The sequence below is a fragment of the Trichechus manatus genome, unplaced genomic scaffold (assembly GCF_000243295.1).
Source record: "Trichechus manatus latirostris isolate Lorelei unplaced genomic scaffold, TriManLat1.0 scaffold00001, whole genome shotgun sequence".
In the NCBI taxonomy this organism is placed as follows: domain Eukaryota; kingdom Metazoa; phylum Chordata; class Mammalia; order Sirenia; family Trichechidae; genus Trichechus; species Trichechus manatus.
In genome coordinates, this window is record NW_004443937.1 from 19,510,668 (window position 1) to 19,528,698 (window position 18,031).

Below are 18,031 nucleotides of genomic sequence, written 5' to 3' on the forward strand. Positions count from 1 at the left end.
GACTAATCTTTTCCTTGTATTCTGTTCTTTTCATTCTCCCTTGCTCCTGAAGGGATGAGACCAGTGGAGTATCTTAGATGGCCGCTCACAGGCTTTTAAGACCGCAGACAGTACTCACCAAGGTGGAATATAGAGCATTGTCTTTATAAGCTGTGTTATGCCAATTGAGCTAGATGTAGAACATCTCATCTCTTATTCCTGGGACTTTGGCCTCAGACTGTGGTTATACTTCTGCCTCTGTCACTCATTCAGGATGTGATCTGGGCCAAGTCACCTCCTTTCCAGTCCTCAGTCTTCCCATCAGTTCAATGAAAGTAGTTTGATGGGTTCTGTGGCTCTGGTCTGCATAGCAAAATAAGAGGAGGGAGCAGGGCAGTTGAGAGGCTCTGCAGCTTCATCTTCTCTGAATCCGGCAGCCAGGGCCTCCTGAGCAGGGACTCCTCTTTGTGTGTTTCCCCTAAGCTGGTGCTGACTGGGTAATGGAGCATCCCTCTGACAGACTGAAGTGCATTTCTTGCCTGTTGTTGTGTCATGAGCGAAACTCCAGCCTCTCTACAAATGAGATACTGAGGCTTCTGTGGCCATTGCAGCTACAACTGAGTGATGATTCTGTTGCTGAGTTTTCCATCCAGCAACATTTACTAGACACTAACTGCATGCCAGGCAGTGTTCTGGGCACTGGGGATACAGTAGGGAGGAACACAGACACATCCTTGCCCTGGGGGCTGATGCCCAAGCAGTGGGAGTCAGACAATAAATGCTCAGCCAGGTCAGGGCACAGGGAAGAAAGTAAGCAGTGGAGGGAGGTGGACCACCAGAGCAGGCACGCTGGAAAGGTTACAGTTGAGCAGAAACCTAAGGAAGCAAGGAGCTGAGGTGTGCAGGCATCTGAATGAAGAGTCATCCAGACCAGGGGGGATGGGGGGAGGCAGAGGGGGTGGGGGGCGGTAAGAGCAAGGCCCTGAGGTAGGGAGCACACCTGGGTGTGAGGAAGGAGTGATCCAGGGGAGAGGGAGGTGGAAGTCAGCAGTGATGGAGGAGGGGAGGGTGCTGAGGGTGCTGTGGCCTGGTTTCCATCTGACTCCCTCCACTCTGAAGCGTACCATTGATCTGCCCTGGGGTCTCCACCTGGGAGGCCTCCTGAGCTCATCTCACTCCAGCCCCACCAACCCCTCTGCTCCTTCCAGCTGTGCCCTGAGTAATGTGAAGAAGATCTCCTTGGAGCTGGGAGGAAAGTCGCCCCTCATCATCTTTGCTGACTGCGACCTGAACAAGGCTGTGCAGATGGTGAGGGCGGGCCTGGGAGAGGTTGACTGAGTGGAGAGTTGGTGCACCTTTGTCTGATTCCACAATAAAACTTGGCATATTCCACAAGACCTCAAATATGGAGGAGCCCTTGGGGTCACCACAAGCATAGCATGGTAGGAAGGGGGCTCTGGGGCCAGGAATGACATCCGCCCTTCCAAAAAGTAATTCCCAAGAAGCACAAATCCCCAAATCAGCCACAGTTCCTGGAATTGGGACACATAAGCCATGATGCTCCGTTCTGAAACAAACATGGCGACCCTTCCTGTCCCGTAGCAAAGCAAACCAAAATGCTGAGCAGGACGGCAAACAGCAACCCTTCTCTGCCGCCTGTGTCCATCTACCCTTGAGTTCATTCGTGCAACGCCCACACCTGATCAGCTCCCTCAGTTTCTAGCTGGAAAGCCTTGGACAGGTCACTTAACCTTTCTGGCCTCAGTGCTCTGACCTATACCATAGAAATAATAATGATACGACCTTATGGATTGTTATGGAGACTAAATGAATGAATATGGCTGACAATGCCCAGCCCATGGCAGGGCCATATACATGTTAGTCGTTATTCTTACCATCATTGTTGTTATTGTTGTTACTATGCCTTGGTCCGTCTCTCCACTCCTACTGGAGTAAATCAATAAGGCCATCTTCGACCAGGTGCCCCATTATTTCCTACTTCCCCAAGTTACACTCTGTCTTGGAGGACAGTATGACACCCCAGTGTGGATACGAAAGGGAGCACAGCCTCAATAGATGAGGTGACCAAGGAAAGCAAGGCTAAGGTCTCAGCCCCAGGGCCAAGGCTGAAGCTGCTGCATCCCTGCCCTGAGCCACAGACCTGGTCATGTCATGGGTGCTGCACAGTCCCTGCTTCCAGGAGAGCCAAGCTCCACCCAGAGCCACTTGCTCCCTCTTCCCCAATTTCCCAGACAGGTCTCCTCAGCTCACTGGGCCTCTTGGAGGATACTGGGATTGACTCCTGAAGAGGTTCCCTCAGGCCTCGTTGGACCAGAGTGTCCTTCCTGCCTTCATCCCTCCCTCTGCCCATCACCCTGCTGCCCCCACCATGACAGTACTGGCCTTGGCCCCTCAGGCTCACCACCAGAAAGCGGGCGCTCAAATGGGGGGCAGCCCCAGGAAGCTCACCCAATGTGCACGGGGGGCTCTGCAGCAGCGCTGGGGTCCACTCGCTCCTGTTCCCAATTCCCTACAGCATGGACAGTGATGATCAGGGCTTAGTTCTGCCACCCTCTTGCATGTGGCCTCACATCTGTGCCCTGTCACCTCTCGTTCCACCACCCAGGGTGAAGGAGGGCCTGCATGGCATCTGCATGCCCAGTGCTAGCATGGCCTGACATGCAATGGTTGGTCAGCAGACGGTGTGCCCAGCCTTCCCTGTAAGAAGGGGTTCCTGAGCCCATGTGGGGCCCTAATCCAGCACTCTGCCCATACACCACAGGGAATGAGCTCAGTGTTCTTCAACAAAGGAGAGAACTGCATTGCGGCCGGCCGGCTCTTCATAGAGGACTCCATTCATGACCAGTTTGTGCAGAAAGTGGTAAGCCTTGCCTGCCGCAGGATCTCAGAGCTGCTGGTTCACCTGGATAGTGGCCTGCGGTGGAGGTGGTGGTGGAGCTGGGGCTGGGGCAGGAGGAGTTGGGCTCCACCCTCAGAAGCACTGTTCACCAGGGTCAGGTAACCCTAGGGGAAGTTGTTCTAAGTCTTTATCATTTCAACAAGAGACAGCAACTCAGCTCCAATGGCCATAACCAAAAAGCGAATGTTTTAGGTCGGGGCCCTGGACAGAAACTGAGGTGCATGTGCAGGCGAGCTCTTGGGGAGGCCTGTAGGGGTGGAGGTGAAGCGGGACAAGAGAGGGAGAGGCAAGGACATGGTCTCAGGTGAGTATAGACCCATCGGGGCTCTAGAGCCTGACTCCACTGCAGAAGCTTACCCTGTGGTCAAGGCCCTGCCCTTTGTACACCGTGTCAGTCAGTTAGTGACTATGGGCTGTCCACAGGCAGAGGAGGGGCCTCCCATGAGTGGAGGGCAAGTCTCCAGAGAAGAATTTTCACAGCAGCAGGAGGGGGAAGCCCCACAGGTAAAGGGGACCTGGGTGGGGCACCAAACAGCATCCCCACTTGATTTACTGGCTTGTTGAACCAAATCCCAGAAGAGTAGGTGAGGCTGGCCTCGGGAACCATGCATCTTCACCTACACCCTCAGGAATGTCCTTAATGTCTGTCTTCTCAGTCTCTCTATGGGTGGGCTTTTGTTCTCTCCAACCAGCCTCAAAACACGGTGGGGGCTCTAACTTTATATCCATACAACATGGGACCAGAGGGGGAAATAAGTATCCCCACCTACCCTGTGAGAAGAAGTGGTGGGGAAGTATGGTGGTTGACATGATACGGATCCCTGGCCCATCCCTGATCCATCAGTGACCCCGGGGGATGGGGAGCTCTGAGCAGAATCTGATTCTAGCAGACATGAGGAGAGATGCTTAGGTCAGGAAAAAGAGCATTGTGCTGAGCTGTCCTTAGGGTGGGAGGGTGTTAGAAAAGAGCTCCTGAGAAGAGGGCTTGGTACTGGAGCTTAAATGATGCTGGGCAGAAATACAGAAGGCAGTACAGAAAGAAAGGAATTTTCTAGAATGGCGTGTAATAATTAGCCTTTGCTGTATAACAAACTACCTCAAAACTTAGTGGCTTGGAATAACAGCTGTTTATTTAGCTCACTATTCCGGGCTTGGCAGTTCAAATCCACCAGCTGCTCCTTGGAAACCCTATGGGGCAGTTCTACTCTGTCCTATAGGGTCACTGTGAGTCGGAATTGACTCGACTACAATGGGTTTTTTAAGAAGGCATTAGGATTAGGATGCACCCTACTCCAGTATGAAGTGGTTAACGTAACTGATAACATCTGCAAAGAAAAACATTATTTCCCCAAACAAGGTCACATTCACAGATACAGGGTTTAGGACTTCAACCTATCTTTTTGGGAAACACAATTCAAGCCGTAACAATGAGGACCACACGTTTTTGTTCCATGTGGTCCTTTATTCTCCACTTGTTCAGTAGCCAGGATCCCAGGGATCCCAGGACTGAGAGTAGAAGTTTCAGGACCTCTTGAGGCATAGGCTGGGAAGCTTCCACATTGTATTGCCAAACAAGTCACAGGCCAGCAGATTCAAGGAGTGGGGAATTGGGCTCCAACTCTTGATGGAGGAGCTGCAAAGAAAGGTGTCCATTCTTACAGCCTCCCGAAGCTAGGGAGTCGACCAGCCTGCTGAGGTAGTCCTGTCTGTGACAAGGTCCAGCACAGAGCTCGACCTGGGGGCAGCCCCAGAGCTGAATGAAGAGGAGGTAGGCACAGCGGTGGTCCCTGAGGAGGCTGTGGTTGGGTGAGACTGGAGCTGGGCAGGCCGTAGTCCTCCCCAGGGATCTGCAAGTCAGTCGCTGGGTGACAGCAGGAGTCAGAATCCCAGGGACAATTCTCAGGGAAGAGGCAGATGAAGGCAGTGAGGTAGGCATCCAGGGGAGTGGGTGAGGGGCTCTCTGCATCCGGGGGAGCCTGGGGAACAGTGTGGGCCCCCAGGCAGGAGCAGAGAACAGAGAGCAAACAGAGGGCTTGGTACCAGGATGGGGACTCCTTCCACACACCCTGTTGGGAAGGGGCAGTAGGCGGTCCCTGGGTGCTTGAGTCCCTCCCGCATCAAATTAGGGTTTGTAGGCTGTGTGGTGGTCCTGCCATGAGAATGGAGGAGGCCAGTGAATCCTGACGATGGTGTGGCTTGAATGAGAGCAGAGATGACCTTGTTTGAGTTCATATGGCAAGTAGGAGGAAAGTGAGGAAGGAGCCTAGGAGAGACATGGCAAAGGGGGAAAGGCTGACTCCAGCCTGAATCCCGGAAGATTCAGAGTCAGCCTCCTGCTGATTATGTGCACCTGAGCGCCTTTTCCTCACACATCCTCCCAGGTCTCAGTTTACTCTGTAACTTTCCCCATCCCAGGCTCCAGAACTATTAGGTAATATCTTCTGCCACATCCTTTGAGGAGACCCTGGTCAGCATCCTTAGCTGACAGAAAGCAAAAATTAGGCTAATGTTTGTGTTGGCTGAGGCAAGACAGAAGGCTTCCTGGAGGAGGGGGCTTTGAAGATGGGTTTTGAAGCAGGCAGAAACGGGAGCCAGAGCGAGCTGGATCCAGGCATAGGCCTCTCCTCTCCGCTCTGCCTTGTCCTACTTTGTTCCCCGGGTGTCGCAGCAGGACTGCATATCCCCACTCCACCCCATGTCCTAGGGTCCTCAGTACAGACACTTTCTTCCACTCTGACCTCCCTCAGGCTGAGCCCCTAGTCCATGGAGCTGGGTGTAGGCCCACACTCTCCCATCTCTGCATGCCAGTTATGGACATCTTCCTCTCTTCTCCTCTCATCCACATCCCTGGCCAGCCCCACTTCCCGGTCACCTGACTGTAGGCTTTGTCCCTCTTGGGAATGCTTATACCTTTGCACACAGGGTCTATTTGGAGATAAGCCTGGAAGGTGGTTTGGAGCCAGGCTACAGAAGGTGCTGACTGCCAGGATGAGGGGTCTGGGCCTTCCCTGAAGCCAGTGCTCAGTCCCTGAACATGCAAATGGGGGAGGTGCCATGTGATGACCACTGTCAGAAATGGTGCTGACTAGGAGGATTTTCCACAGGTAGAAGAGGTGAAGAAGATGAAGATTGGGAACCCGTTAGATCGGGACACGAACCATGGGCCTCAGAACCACCAAGCCCACCTCAAGAAGCTGCTTGAGTACTGCCAGCGTGGAGTGAAGGAGGGGGCCACGCTGGTCTGTGGCGGGAATCAAGTCCCTCGGCCAGGTCAGTCAGATACCCATGGCCCACAGGGTCAACTGAGGCCCGCAGGTACAGTGGTTCTGGTTTCTTGCCCAGCTCCAGTGAGATTTCTGAAGGCTGGGTACCTGCACAGTCAGGTGCCCAGGCCCCAGGCCCCACCAAGAGATCTTGAATGGGATGGGCCGTGGATATATGGACACCTGACAGACCCAGGTATGGGAATAGCAAGGTGAAATTACCAGAACGGAATACGTTATTCCGTGCTGGTTTTCATCTTTATTGTCCTAGGCTTTGATTTATTATCCTAGAAATTCTCTTCCTGCAGGAATTCAATGACACTTAGTTTCTTGGTTTTCCTCCAACCTCTTTGGCCGTTACTTCTCAGCAATTGCTCTTTGCTGGAAACTCCCTCTCCATCTACCCCTTAAATGTTGGTATATCCCGAGATCTGTCCTTTGCTTGGTGATGTTCTCATGGTAGACACTTTACCTGGATTATCTCATGAAGAAATTTATTTCTTCACAGTAAAGTAGGCTAAAAGTCCAAATTCAGGGCATCAGCTCCAGGGAAAGGCTTTCTCCCTCTGTCGACCTTATCATCAGTGTTCCCCTGGACTAGGAGCTTCTCTGCGTGGGGACCCCAGGCCCAAAGGACATGCTGTGCTCCTGGCACTGCTTTCTTGGTGGTCTCAGGTTCCCCATTCTCTGCTTGCTTCCTTCCTTTTCCTTTTATTTCTTATAAGGTAAAAGGTGATGCAGGCCACGCCCCAGGGAAATTCCCTTTACATTGGATCAGGGATGTGACCGGTAAGGGTGGTGTTAAAATCCCACCTTAATCCTCTTTAACATAAAATTACAATCACAAAATGGAGGCCAACCACACAATTCTGGGAATTATAGCCCAGCCAAATTGATACACACATTTTTGGGGGACATAATTCAAACCATGACACCCTCCATGGCTCAGCTTCTCCCAAATATATGCCTCTAGGCTCCACTACACCCAGACTTCCAGACTTCCTGACCACATAGTCAGCTGCCTGCTGGACACCTCCACCCAGGCTCTTCACACTCAATGGGTACCAAATCTGTCTCCTCAGCACAGCACTCCCAACCCCACCCTGTCCCCAGACACACAAACCGGCTTCTCTAGAATCCTCTGTCTAACCACGTTATCCAAGCTGGAAGACAGGAGCCGAGGAAGTGAAGTATTTCATTTCCTCCTTGTGAGACTGTATGCTCTGTCAGAACAGGCTCCACGTCTGTCTTTTCCCCATATACCCCGCGTGCCTAGCATGAAGCCTCACACAGAGTACGTGCATAGTTAACCTGATGGAAGGAAAGAGGGAAGGAGAGAGAGAATCCCTAGACTCTTCCCTTCCCCTGACCTCCCCCAGCCCACCAATTTTTCCTTGATTGCCTGATTCTATTAAATCTAGAACTGTTTCTTGACTCCTGCCTCTTCAGCATCTCTGCCACCATTACATCGGCTCCCCCACATCCTGCCTTGCCTGGACCATTCCAGCAGCCTCCTGAGTGGCCTCTTAAACCACTAATCTTCTATTTATGCAGCTACCAGAGGTCTAGTTCCATCTCTGTCATTGTTAAAACACTGCAGCAGTTATCCATCCTCCTACATTTTCAAGTTCAAACTCCTCAACATCACATCCCAGGTCCTGTATGGTCTGGTTCTAACTTGTTTGCCCTTGACCCGTACTCTGACTGTATTTAACTCTCTCTCTCTGAGTACTTCTCATGTTTCCATGCTGTCTGTGCATTTGCTGTTCCTCTGCATAGCAAACCCTTTCTCAGTTTCTCTACCTGGTGAACTCCAAGTCATTATTCAGCTCAAGTGACATCTCCTTGGAGAAGTCTTCTTTGATGCCCTCAAGCACAGTCTACCCCTCTGTCCTAGGTGCTTGGTTTTTATAACCATTGTGTTGTCAACTCTTGACCCCCACAATTCCCCTTAGGCCAGGAGCAGAGTCTTAGTCAGGGTTGCAGCAGGCTATGGGCAGTCAGGTGCCAGGGATGATGGAAGGGAATGTAAAGAAGGTATTATTGGCAGAAGTGTGAGCAGGGTGAAGGGGACTAATAGGGTGGTGTGGCCCCAGGTACTAGGAAGAGTGTGGGCTCTTATCACCATCCCCTGAAGAGGCCTGAGGAGGGAGTGGAGCCACTGGAACTCCATGAGGGTTAGAGCTGTGGGATGGGGGCTGCCACCTCTTGGCCAAACTCACCCAGAAGCCAGAAGGTTCAGGAGCCCAGCATGCAGAGCAGGGCAGAGTGAGTGGAGGCTGGGTGGGGAGGGGCAGAGAACAGCCACCTGGTCCCCGCTCGCACTCAGTAGGCAGTAGTGAATGATTGTTGAGTGAGTGAATGCTACACTACATAAACCAACATGTATTAGTACATAAATCACAACCTAAACATAGTAGTTTTAAAAACATAATTTGAAATATGTGAACAATACCAAATGTTTTATTAATTATATTACTTTTAAATTTTGTTCTTGTAAAAACAAAATAGAGAAAATTTCATCTTTCTTATTTTTCCCTAAGTCAGACAGAATTAAATCTCAGTCCAGCAGACTCTCAGAGGGCCTCTGCGCCGTGTGTCTAGTCAAGAAGTTGTCACAGAAAACATTTCTGTCCTCAGAAATGGCTTTGCCCCAGCCACCACAGCCTGTAGGGGCTGGCAAGCAGGGCTGGAGGAGGTGGTGGGCCTGGATATAAATCCAGAGCCTGAGGCTGTATCCTGGTACAAGGCGCTTGCCCCTCTGCCTGAGGGCGTCAGCTTCCAGCGTCTATGGTTTCCAGGAAGAAGGGAGCAGTCCCATGAGGTCCCACCTGTCAGGACCGGTGTCCACAGCCTTGCTTCTACCACCAATCTCCTCTGTGGTCTGTGGTGCTGGTACTCAAAGGGAGCTATTTGGGAGTCTACACTAGCCAAGGTGTCTGGATACTCATTCATATTGAAAGTCACGAGTAGAACTCAGGTCTTTTCATAGTTATGGGCTTTGGCACTGGACTTGGGTCCAAATCTCAGCTCTACTGTGTACCAGCTTTGTGAGCTTTAGCCTCGTTTTCCTCAACAGCATTTAGTTAAAAGAGTTGTAAGGATTCAGTGAGATAACATGCCTGGGTATGAATGTCACAGCCTCACAGGCGTGATGTCAGCACCGGGAGTGTGTAGCTGCCCAGTGAGAGGGAGGCTGGGTGGGAGAGGGCCAAGTCCCACACACCCACACCTCTGTCTCCCCTGTAGGCTTCTTCTTTGAGCCCACTGTGCTGACCGACGTGAAGGACGACATGTTCATAGCCAAGGAGGAGTCCTTTGGACCCATCATGATCATCTCTCGGTTTGCTGATGGGTAAGGAACCCTGCTTATGTCTGTTGAGGCTCCACATGTTATTGGGATCTAAGCATGAGCTCTGGGAGGTGGTCTGTGGTGTGGCCAGGAGGAGAACTCAGAGCAGGGGAAAGTGGAGGGTGCAGAAGCAGCCTGGACCTCCAGAGGGCCGACCAACTCTTCGTTAACCACTGAGGTCTTTGATGCATCCACGAGGAAGAACCGCCAGTGACCCAGAGGGCTTCAGAGTCCTTCCACTATGAGCAAATGGCAATTTCCTTCCCACCTCTTCTTACCTTGCCGCTTTCTCCCTGATTCTCTGTCAGTGTCTCTCACAGTGGGTTGGGTTTCTGTGTAATAAACCACCTCAAAATTTAGTGCTTGAAATAGCAGCAGTCATTTACTTAACTCAGGGTCTTTAGTACAGCCAGTCTGCGGGATGACCTGTCTCCCTCCATGCCATGTCTGGGCCCCAGTTGGGATGGCTGGGACAGCTCTCTCATGCAGCCTCAGGGCCTCTCCACATGTCTCCCCAACATGGCAACCTCTGAATAGCTTACATGGCACCTGGCTCCCCACAGAGAATGGACCAAGAGTCTAGGTGGGGGCTGCAAGGCTCCTGATGACCCAGCCTCAGAAATTTCAGAGTGTCACTGCCACCATGCTCTACTGGCCAAGTATGCCACCAAGGCCAGCCCTGCCTCACAGGGAGTGAACGTGGACTCCACTGTCCATGGCAGGAAGAGCGAAGACTCTGTGGCTATATCTGCTCTCTGCTCCCCAGGTTCTCCTTAGGCTACTGTTCTTCAGGACTGCCCCTTGTCTATATTGCGCCTTTGAGCAAATTATAAAATGGCATCTTATCTTCAGTACACTTCACTTCCAACTGTCAAAATATTATTGAAATTGTCATACTGTGATGACTTTATTAGAATATGACACTTTATTGCCATCTACCAAATTAATAGTGTGGAAAGTGTTCACACCTTTGGTGTCTGTAATGTGATCGCATCGCCTTGGACATGGTCCCTCAAAAGGTGCCCAGCCCTGTGGCAGCCCTGACTCCTGTGCCTTTCTATATGGGATGTGGACCCAACCAGCTTCCCTCCTGGGCTCCATTTCCCTGTTAGAGAAGCGAGGGACTGGCCCTGGATGATCTCAAAGGTCCTGAGCTGTCCATTTGTGAATCTGTAAGAACTCTCTCTTTGCTTTCATTCTTCATTCTTCTCTGTTCTGCCCTTCTTTCTTCTCCATATTTACTTTAACCATAGCAGGTTTTTTCTCTGACCCCAACCCTCTCTCCCTGAAGACTCAAGGACCAGTCTTGTGTGACAGGGAGGTTAGAGTGGACCAGGCTCAGCTTTGGGCAGGGTGCAGCCAGCCCTTCTGCCTCCCTAAAGGAACCACAGCTCCTGTGTGGGGCTTAGCATCCTGGGTGCAGTGACTAGAGCCTCTCAGCCTCCCTCATGTGGTTCTTTCTGGATGTTCTCTGCAGTGATGTGGACACTGTGCTGTCGCGGGCCAATGCCACGGAATTTGGCTTGGCCTCTGGTGTCTTCACCAGGGACATCAACAAGGCCCTGTACGTCAGTGACAAGCTCCAGGCAGGCACAGTGTTCATCAACACTTACAACAAGACCGATGTGGCCGCTCCCTTCGGGGGCTTCAAGCAGTCTGGATTTGGCAAGGACCTGGGTAAGTTCATCCTGCCTGCAGGGCTGCTTTCATTCATTCATTCAACAAACATCTGTTAAAGACCACTCTGCCAGGCACCGTTCGGGTGCTAGGGGTGCAGTGTTGAACATGAAAGCTGTCAGGGTGCGCACTTTTTAGTGGGAGAGACAAGCAGTAGCCTAATCAGTGAACAAGATGCTTCCAGAGAGCTGTGCAGAAAACCAAACCAAGTGATCTGGGAAGAGAGACTGGGAGAATGAGTTGAGTAGTGGCCGGAGGGGACTCTCCAGGAGGTGACAACTGAGCTGAGCCCTGGGTGATGAGAACATGTTAGCCATATAGAGCTGGGGAAGGGGCTCTTGGCAGAGGGTGCAGCACAGGTCTGAGGGGAGCAGAGAGGAGGCTGCAGTGGGTGGAGTGCACTGGGGAAGGGAAGGACTGGCAGGAGGAGAGGAGGTTGGGGATGTGGAGGGCTAGGTCATGGAAGGCCCTAGAGGCCATCGTCAGGGACTTGGGGGTCACCCCAGGTAATGGGAAGCCATGGGGGCTGGTTGGCCCCGGGAATCGATGACCGGTGTGAGTGCCCCCAGTGACGGAGGCCACAGCAGCAGGGAGTCTCAAGGCACACGGAACAGGGCGCACACCTGCCTGGTGCTGTTTGCGAAGCGGAGCTGTGCTCCAGTGTTCTTCCTTCCTGGGCGACTCCATGACTGAGGCCCCACCCTGGCATCCCTGTCCTACCACTGTGGAAGTCACGCTAGCTGGGGCTGGTCACCCACAGCTCTGATGGCCAAGCTCAGCAGGGGCATCAAGGTCTGGCGAGGGCCATGTGCTGCTTCTTGGAAGCCTTGGTGTCTCTCTTCAGACCTCCTACGCCAGCTCAGGAATGTCAGGAAGGTTCAGGCTGAGGCTGAGGCTGAGGCCAAAGGGGAGTCACGACTTCATCCTTTCCTTCCCCCCAACTTTCAAACCCTGCAGAAAACCCCACGGGTGCCGTGAAATGAACAGACAACACCCTGACACCACACTGACACTTGTGCACACGCACATGCCCGTACAGAGATGTACACATGCCCACACACACCCTCACACACGTGCCACAGAGACATGGCTCACACATCTGCCTGATCCACACCACCTAGGCCCTCATGCACCCACATACACATTGGACACCTTGGCTCCTTCTGCTCTATCTGCCTCCTCCTCCTGCCTCCTCCCAGACCACTTTTCTGGCGTCCACTGTGGGAATCCATGGGGACCATAGTCATCCAGAAAGGCTGCAGTTGCCTAGTCCCAAGGACCTGATGCCTGTCACTCATGACTCCCCAAGTCCCCATGCTCCCTCGTCCTTCCAGTCCCCTGTGTCCTGCAGAGAGCCAGCAGCCTCCCTGTAACAGAGCCCACCTGGGACAGGCCCAGAGACCCCAGAGGGAGCCTGGTGGCTGCCAGTAGCATTTGGGAATCATTCCTGGATCCAGCCTCAGCTGCAGCTGGGGGAAGAAGAGTCAGGGCTGCGGGAGGATGTGTTAGGGCTGGGGGGAAGTATCAGAGCTGGGGGTAGGAAGCAGGGCTCGGGGGAGGTGGCAGGGCTGGGGAGTAGGTACCAAGGCTGGGGGGAGGTGCCAGGGCTGAGGCGAAGTGTCAGGGCTGAGGGGAGGTGCCAGGGCTGGGGGGTAGGTGCCAGGGCTGGGGGGTAGGTGCCAGGGCTGGAGGTGACGTTCCAGGGCTTGGGGATAGATGCCAGGGCTGAAGGGGAGGTGTCAGGGCTGGGGCAGGAGGTTCCAGCAGTGAGGGGAGGGTTTCAGGGCTTGGTTGGGGGTAAGTGTCCAGAGCTGGAGGGATAGGTGTCAGAGCTGAGGGGGTAGGTGCCAGGCAGCCCACGGTTCCCAGCCATCTGCCCAGTGCTCACTGTAGGGCCTGAGATACCAGCCACATATGCCAGCTGAGTTCTGGGGCCTCAGGAGCCCTGTGAGGGTGCCCTTTCACATCACAGCTTGATCTGGAATTAGCTGGTAGGCAGCAGGGGGCAAAGGCTTAAACTGAGAGAAGCTTGTGCTGGCCTGAGCATTAGGGGACACCAGGCCTCTGACTCCCCTCTGGTTGATGGGCAGCTCCGATCTGGAAGGATTTGATTGTTGCTGAGGAAATGTCTGAGGTGGTTTCCTGGTTGGTGGCAGCAGTGATGGCTTGGGTGAGGCCTCCTGGGCCTCAGGTTCTCGTCTGTAAGTGGAGATGAGCGAGGACATGGATCTAGTGAGGCGATCTCTGTGCAGCACCTAAAAGAGTGCCTGGCTGGTAGTGGGGGTACTGTCATGGTGGTGGTCCCAACGGTGTGTGCTGTCTTGCAGGAGAGGCGGCCCTCAACGAATACCTGAGGATCAAGACCGTCACCTTTGAGTACTGAAGAAAAGTCTCTGTCTGTGGAAGCAGCTCCGCCTCAGTGACTCTGCCGCCCCTTCCTCCTCCTCCACAGCCTGACCTGCCTTCTCTACGGAAAGCCCTTGGCCATCTTCTTGTGACGAGATGGCCTTCACTCCTATACCTGGGTGCCCAGCACTGCCCCTCAGGCTCACGGGAGCCTCCTGCCTCCACACCTTCCTGTCTTCCCTTCACAGGACACCCTCACGTCCAGCCAGAAGCCACCCTGCCTGGGTGAGGAATGGCCGAGATTAGTGAAGGTGCTGGCCACGGCAGCCTGTATCTGTTGCTCTCCCTCAGTCGCTGAGGCCCGTGAGGTCCAGGCCCACGAGTGATGTTTCTTGGCCTTGGAGAGCCAGACTCCCCAGGGAGACACAGAGTCAGAAATGGTGTGTGCCAGTTCAGCCCTCCAGAAAGCAGCCTCTGAGATGATGCTGGGGTGCAGGGGTCTGTAGGGGAGCACCTGTGAAACTTCAAGGGGAAGGAAGCAGGGGGCAGGGAAAGCCTTGGTGGTGAAGCAGTTCACAACCCCCAACCTCAGAAAGCCGTGGAACAAAGGTGGCCCATTGAAGTTGTGCCCATGGGCAGAATCACTAGACCCTGCACCTCTGCCAGAGGCTGCGTCCCCAAGGGCACAGCGACTGGAGGCTCCCAGGGAGCTGCACTCTCACCGCTGGATGGGACTTCCTCCCCAGGAAGAACTGAGCGGTGCCCCTGGCACAGGAGGCAAGAAGGAGCAAAGGCCCACCCTCTTACCCTCAGGAGCTCCCTGGCCAGGGCTGAGCAGGACAATGGCAGGGCCAGGGAGATGTCAGCCTTCCATGACAGGCAGCCACTTTGGGCCACAACAGCAGGGACAGGTAGAGCTGGATGTGGCCACCACAGAAGTGGGCTTGTCTGCATCAACCACAGGCTTCCTCCAAGTCAGAGTCCTGGCGGGCCCTGCAGTCAATGCTCAGGCTGCACTGGGTCCTGCCACTTCCACCAGGCCTTTGCTCCAGGCTGACAGCTTCAGACCGGCTGTGCCTCTGTCCCTGGCCAGGTGTCTTCTGTGTTTTCCCATGGATTTCCCTCAGATGCTGGTGCCATAGTGTCTTCCCCAGTGTGGATTTCTCTGCTCCTTCCTATGTCCTCTCACCCTTCCTGTGGCACCCCACCCCATTGGTCCTCCCACACCCTGCAGCCTGACTCACCTGCTGCTGCCTCAGTTTCCCCTGCATTCCGGGGTCCCCCTGCTTGGCTCTCCCCCTTCCCACAGCTCCCCTGAAGGCCCTTCTCCCTCTCAAGTCCATGGCCCTACCTTGCTCACACCGCCCCCATCTAGGAGCATCCTCAGTCCTCTCCATGTGGCAAATCCTATCCCTCAAGGGTTTCAACTTCCTTGAGTCTGGTTCTTTCATAGACGGTTCATTCAGACCTCACCTATTGAGTGACGATAACAGCGAATAACGAACAATAGCTTCTTGAGCTCTAACTCCATGCTAGGCAGGGTTCCAAGCCCTCTACATGTATTTATCTCCTTTAATCCTTTCATGAACCCAATGAGGTAGGAAGGAGGTATTTTTATCCCCATTTGTAAATGAGAAAATTGAGGCAAAGAGAAGTTCAAGGTCATATAGCTGATGTGAAATTGTGTTTCCCTTCATTCTCAAATCGTGAGGACTTTAAAGCTCCCATTGCCCACAAAGTAACTTCTCCCACGTCAGAGTTCCCCACTATTTCAGAGTCCCCAGGACACTCTCCCTCTCTCTCTTCTCCTGGGAAATGGGCCCACTGCTGGCCTCCTCTCTGCCCAGCCTTAGCTGCTGCTGGTCTAGTGGAGACAGCTACCCCACGGGCACCCCGGTCCCATCCCCACCATCACAGCCTCATGGCTCTTGCCCCCCGAGCGTGAAAAGGCCAGCCTCTCGATGCCCGATGTACAGCTGTGACCAGGCTGCAACTTTTAATAAGACTTTCTTAAAGGTCCAGGAAAAATTTACAACTCCTACTACATGTAGCCAGTCTCAACCCCTGAAGCCCAGATCATATCCAGGTTCCTTAGAAAACAATTCTTTTGCCTATTTTCTCTCCTGCTTAGACGTGGCAGGCACCAGCTCCCCCCCTCCCCCGACCTAGCATGTTCAGTCTCAATTCTTGTTGCCCAGAGAAGAGAAAAAAATACATTCTGCTCTTCACCTTAGAGCCTCTGTTTTCTATCTCATATTGACCTTCTACCATGATGACTGATGGTGGAGATGACCACCTCTTGGATAGGAAACTTTTCCCCTATCTGTAGGGGGATCGAGTTCCCTTAAAGCAGTACAGTCACGTTAGAACATGCTAGGCCAATATCTGCCCATTTCCCCAAGGTCTGGTGGTTTGGTCTTAACAGCCCTAGGAGGAGGGCACCAACAGTACAGAGTGGACTAATTTAACCTGGTGTGGTGGTTAAAGTGCTCAGCTGCTAACTGAAAGGTCGGCGGTTCTAACTCACCTGCTGCTCTGTGGGAGAAAGATGTGGCAGTCTGCTTCTATAAAGATTCACAGCACTGGAAACCTTATGGGGCAGTTCTACTCTGTCCTATAGGGTTGCTATGAGTCGGAATCGATTCAACAGCAATGGGTTGGGAGGCTAGCTCCTTTTTATGGTGCTTCTACCATAAGGTGAGGAGCCTACCTGATGTCCTTGAGTGTTAGCCCTGGCTTCCCTGTAAACAACTGTTCATGGAAGAAGAGCAGGCAACCCCTCAAACACAGGGCCATCTAAGCTCCAATACAACCAAAAAACATTTTCTCCTTCTCTTCAGACATACACACAAAGAGCTTGCTTTTAGCCAGGGCACCCATTACATCTGAACTTGAGACATCGTATTTAGATGTGCAAAACTGGAATCCTGGTTTCTCTCTCCCCACTTCAAGAATTATCTGGAAAGTATACAGTAAGGAGCACAGACTACCTGTTATCTCCCAATTTTCATTTTTGTGTCCCTTCTTTCTTAAGTCATGTCGTTTTAGGTGCTGTTGAGTCAATTTTGACTCACAGCAACCCCATGTGACATAGTAGAACCACCCCATAGAGTTTTCTTGGCTGTAATTTTAAGGAAGCAGATTGCCAGGTCTTTCTCCCACAGAGTGGCTGCGTGTGTTCAAATCACTAACCTTTTGGTTAGGAGCCGAGCGCTTAACCATCGCACCATCAGAGCACCTTTTAAAAGTCATACAACCCCCAGATATTCCCTGGGCACTAAATTTCCCAGCCTATTTTGCAGTGAGGTGTGGTCATATGACCGTGGAAGTGCATGGGAAAGACATGTACAACTTCTGAGACATGCTCTTTAAAGCGGGGGATCACGCTGTCATGCTTCCCTTTTTTCTTCCCTTGGGCTGGCTGGAATCAGACCTAGTGGAGTGGTGGGAGCCTCTTCTAACTGTGCAGACAAGGAAAACTCAGGAGTGAGGGAGCAGCACACAGAAAGGAAGCTCATCCCCCACATCATGGAGTAGTATAGCAACCCTAGGTTACTTACCATCAGGCTATTCCACAAGAGAAATAAACTTGTATCACTGTCTTTTTGTAATTTTTAAATGCATTTATATCTCATCATGCCAACAAAAGAGTGTAAGGCAGTTTACAAATATTACAAACTAAATTAAAATATGCAGGAGTGCATAGGGGCAAAGAGGAATAATGTAGTTAAGATTAGGAGTGGATTGGTACCCAAACTGCGTCCTATGAAATTGTATACCCTTCTAAAGTTGGACCATGATTTAGCTCAGAGCCTGAGTGAGAGAGAAACCTGATCAGTGACCTAATTCACAATGTCAATATGGTAGAAGCAAACCAGCATTTCTGGAGAACAACAGTTCCTAGCAGAGAGAGAAATTTGTCTTAGCAGTTCTTACCAAAAACATTTTATAGGGTAATGCCCACTGTCATATACTACTTCATGGCAGAATGGGAAGTTGCATACAGCTGTTTCTTATGACCTCTCAGCATGGGCTGATGAGACACTAAACCATAATTAGTACAAGCTGTTATACTGCAGTGGGAGGTGTGAGTGTACGTAGTGGGGACAGATGCATGCTGTGGTCCAGGCCTGTATCACTCTGCAGATCTGACTTAATCCAAATGTGATGAGATGGAGAAAACAGAACCTGCCATAAGCCTTTTAGTGGGAGCCTTGCATTTATTCGGAAGAAACGTCCTGATATGGTAAAATTGGGGTTGTTGGGGGATGTTCAGGACCAAAAGTTGGTTACAGAATTGCTCTCTGTAACAAAGGGCGGAGGAATTCAAAGCGTGTGTGGGAGTGAAATGGAGAAGGAATGGGGTGCGATCTGGCAGGGCTGGTGCTGTGGGAGAAGGAGGAGAGAGGGAACCTCAGTGGCTGAATGTTTCAGGTCTCCTTGCTCTAAGAAAGTATAGAACGTCGGCAGTCACCATGGAAGAGGGAAAGACAA

The 18,031-nt window shown here is 52.3% G+C and overlaps 1 protein-coding gene across 2 annotated transcripts in view; it reads left to right on the plus strand.

The window, feature by feature from the left end:
- The window catches only part of ALDH1L1 (aldehyde dehydrogenase 1 family member L1), a 60,518-nt gene extending 46,930 nt beyond the window's left edge, over positions 1-13,588 (plus strand). Inside the window, exons 17-22 of one of the 2 annotated variants that reach the window (XM_004368408.2) lie at positions 1,188-1,287; positions 2,762-2,860; positions 6,004-6,169; positions 9,412-9,517; positions 10,992-11,191; positions 13,519-13,588. In XM_004368408.2, coding sequence (XP_004368465.1) covers positions 1,188-1,287; positions 2,762-2,860; positions 6,004-6,169; positions 9,412-9,517; positions 10,992-11,191; positions 13,519-13,574 — 727 coding nt within the window. In that variant the 3' untranslated portion in view covers positions 13,575-13,588. The remainder of the gene's footprint in view (positions 1-1,187; positions 1,288-2,761; positions 2,861-6,003; positions 6,170-9,411; positions 9,518-10,991; positions 11,192-13,518) is intronic. The other variant, XM_004368409.1, reaches the window with a different exon arrangement.
- Positions 13,589-18,031: the final 4,443 nt, after the last annotated feature.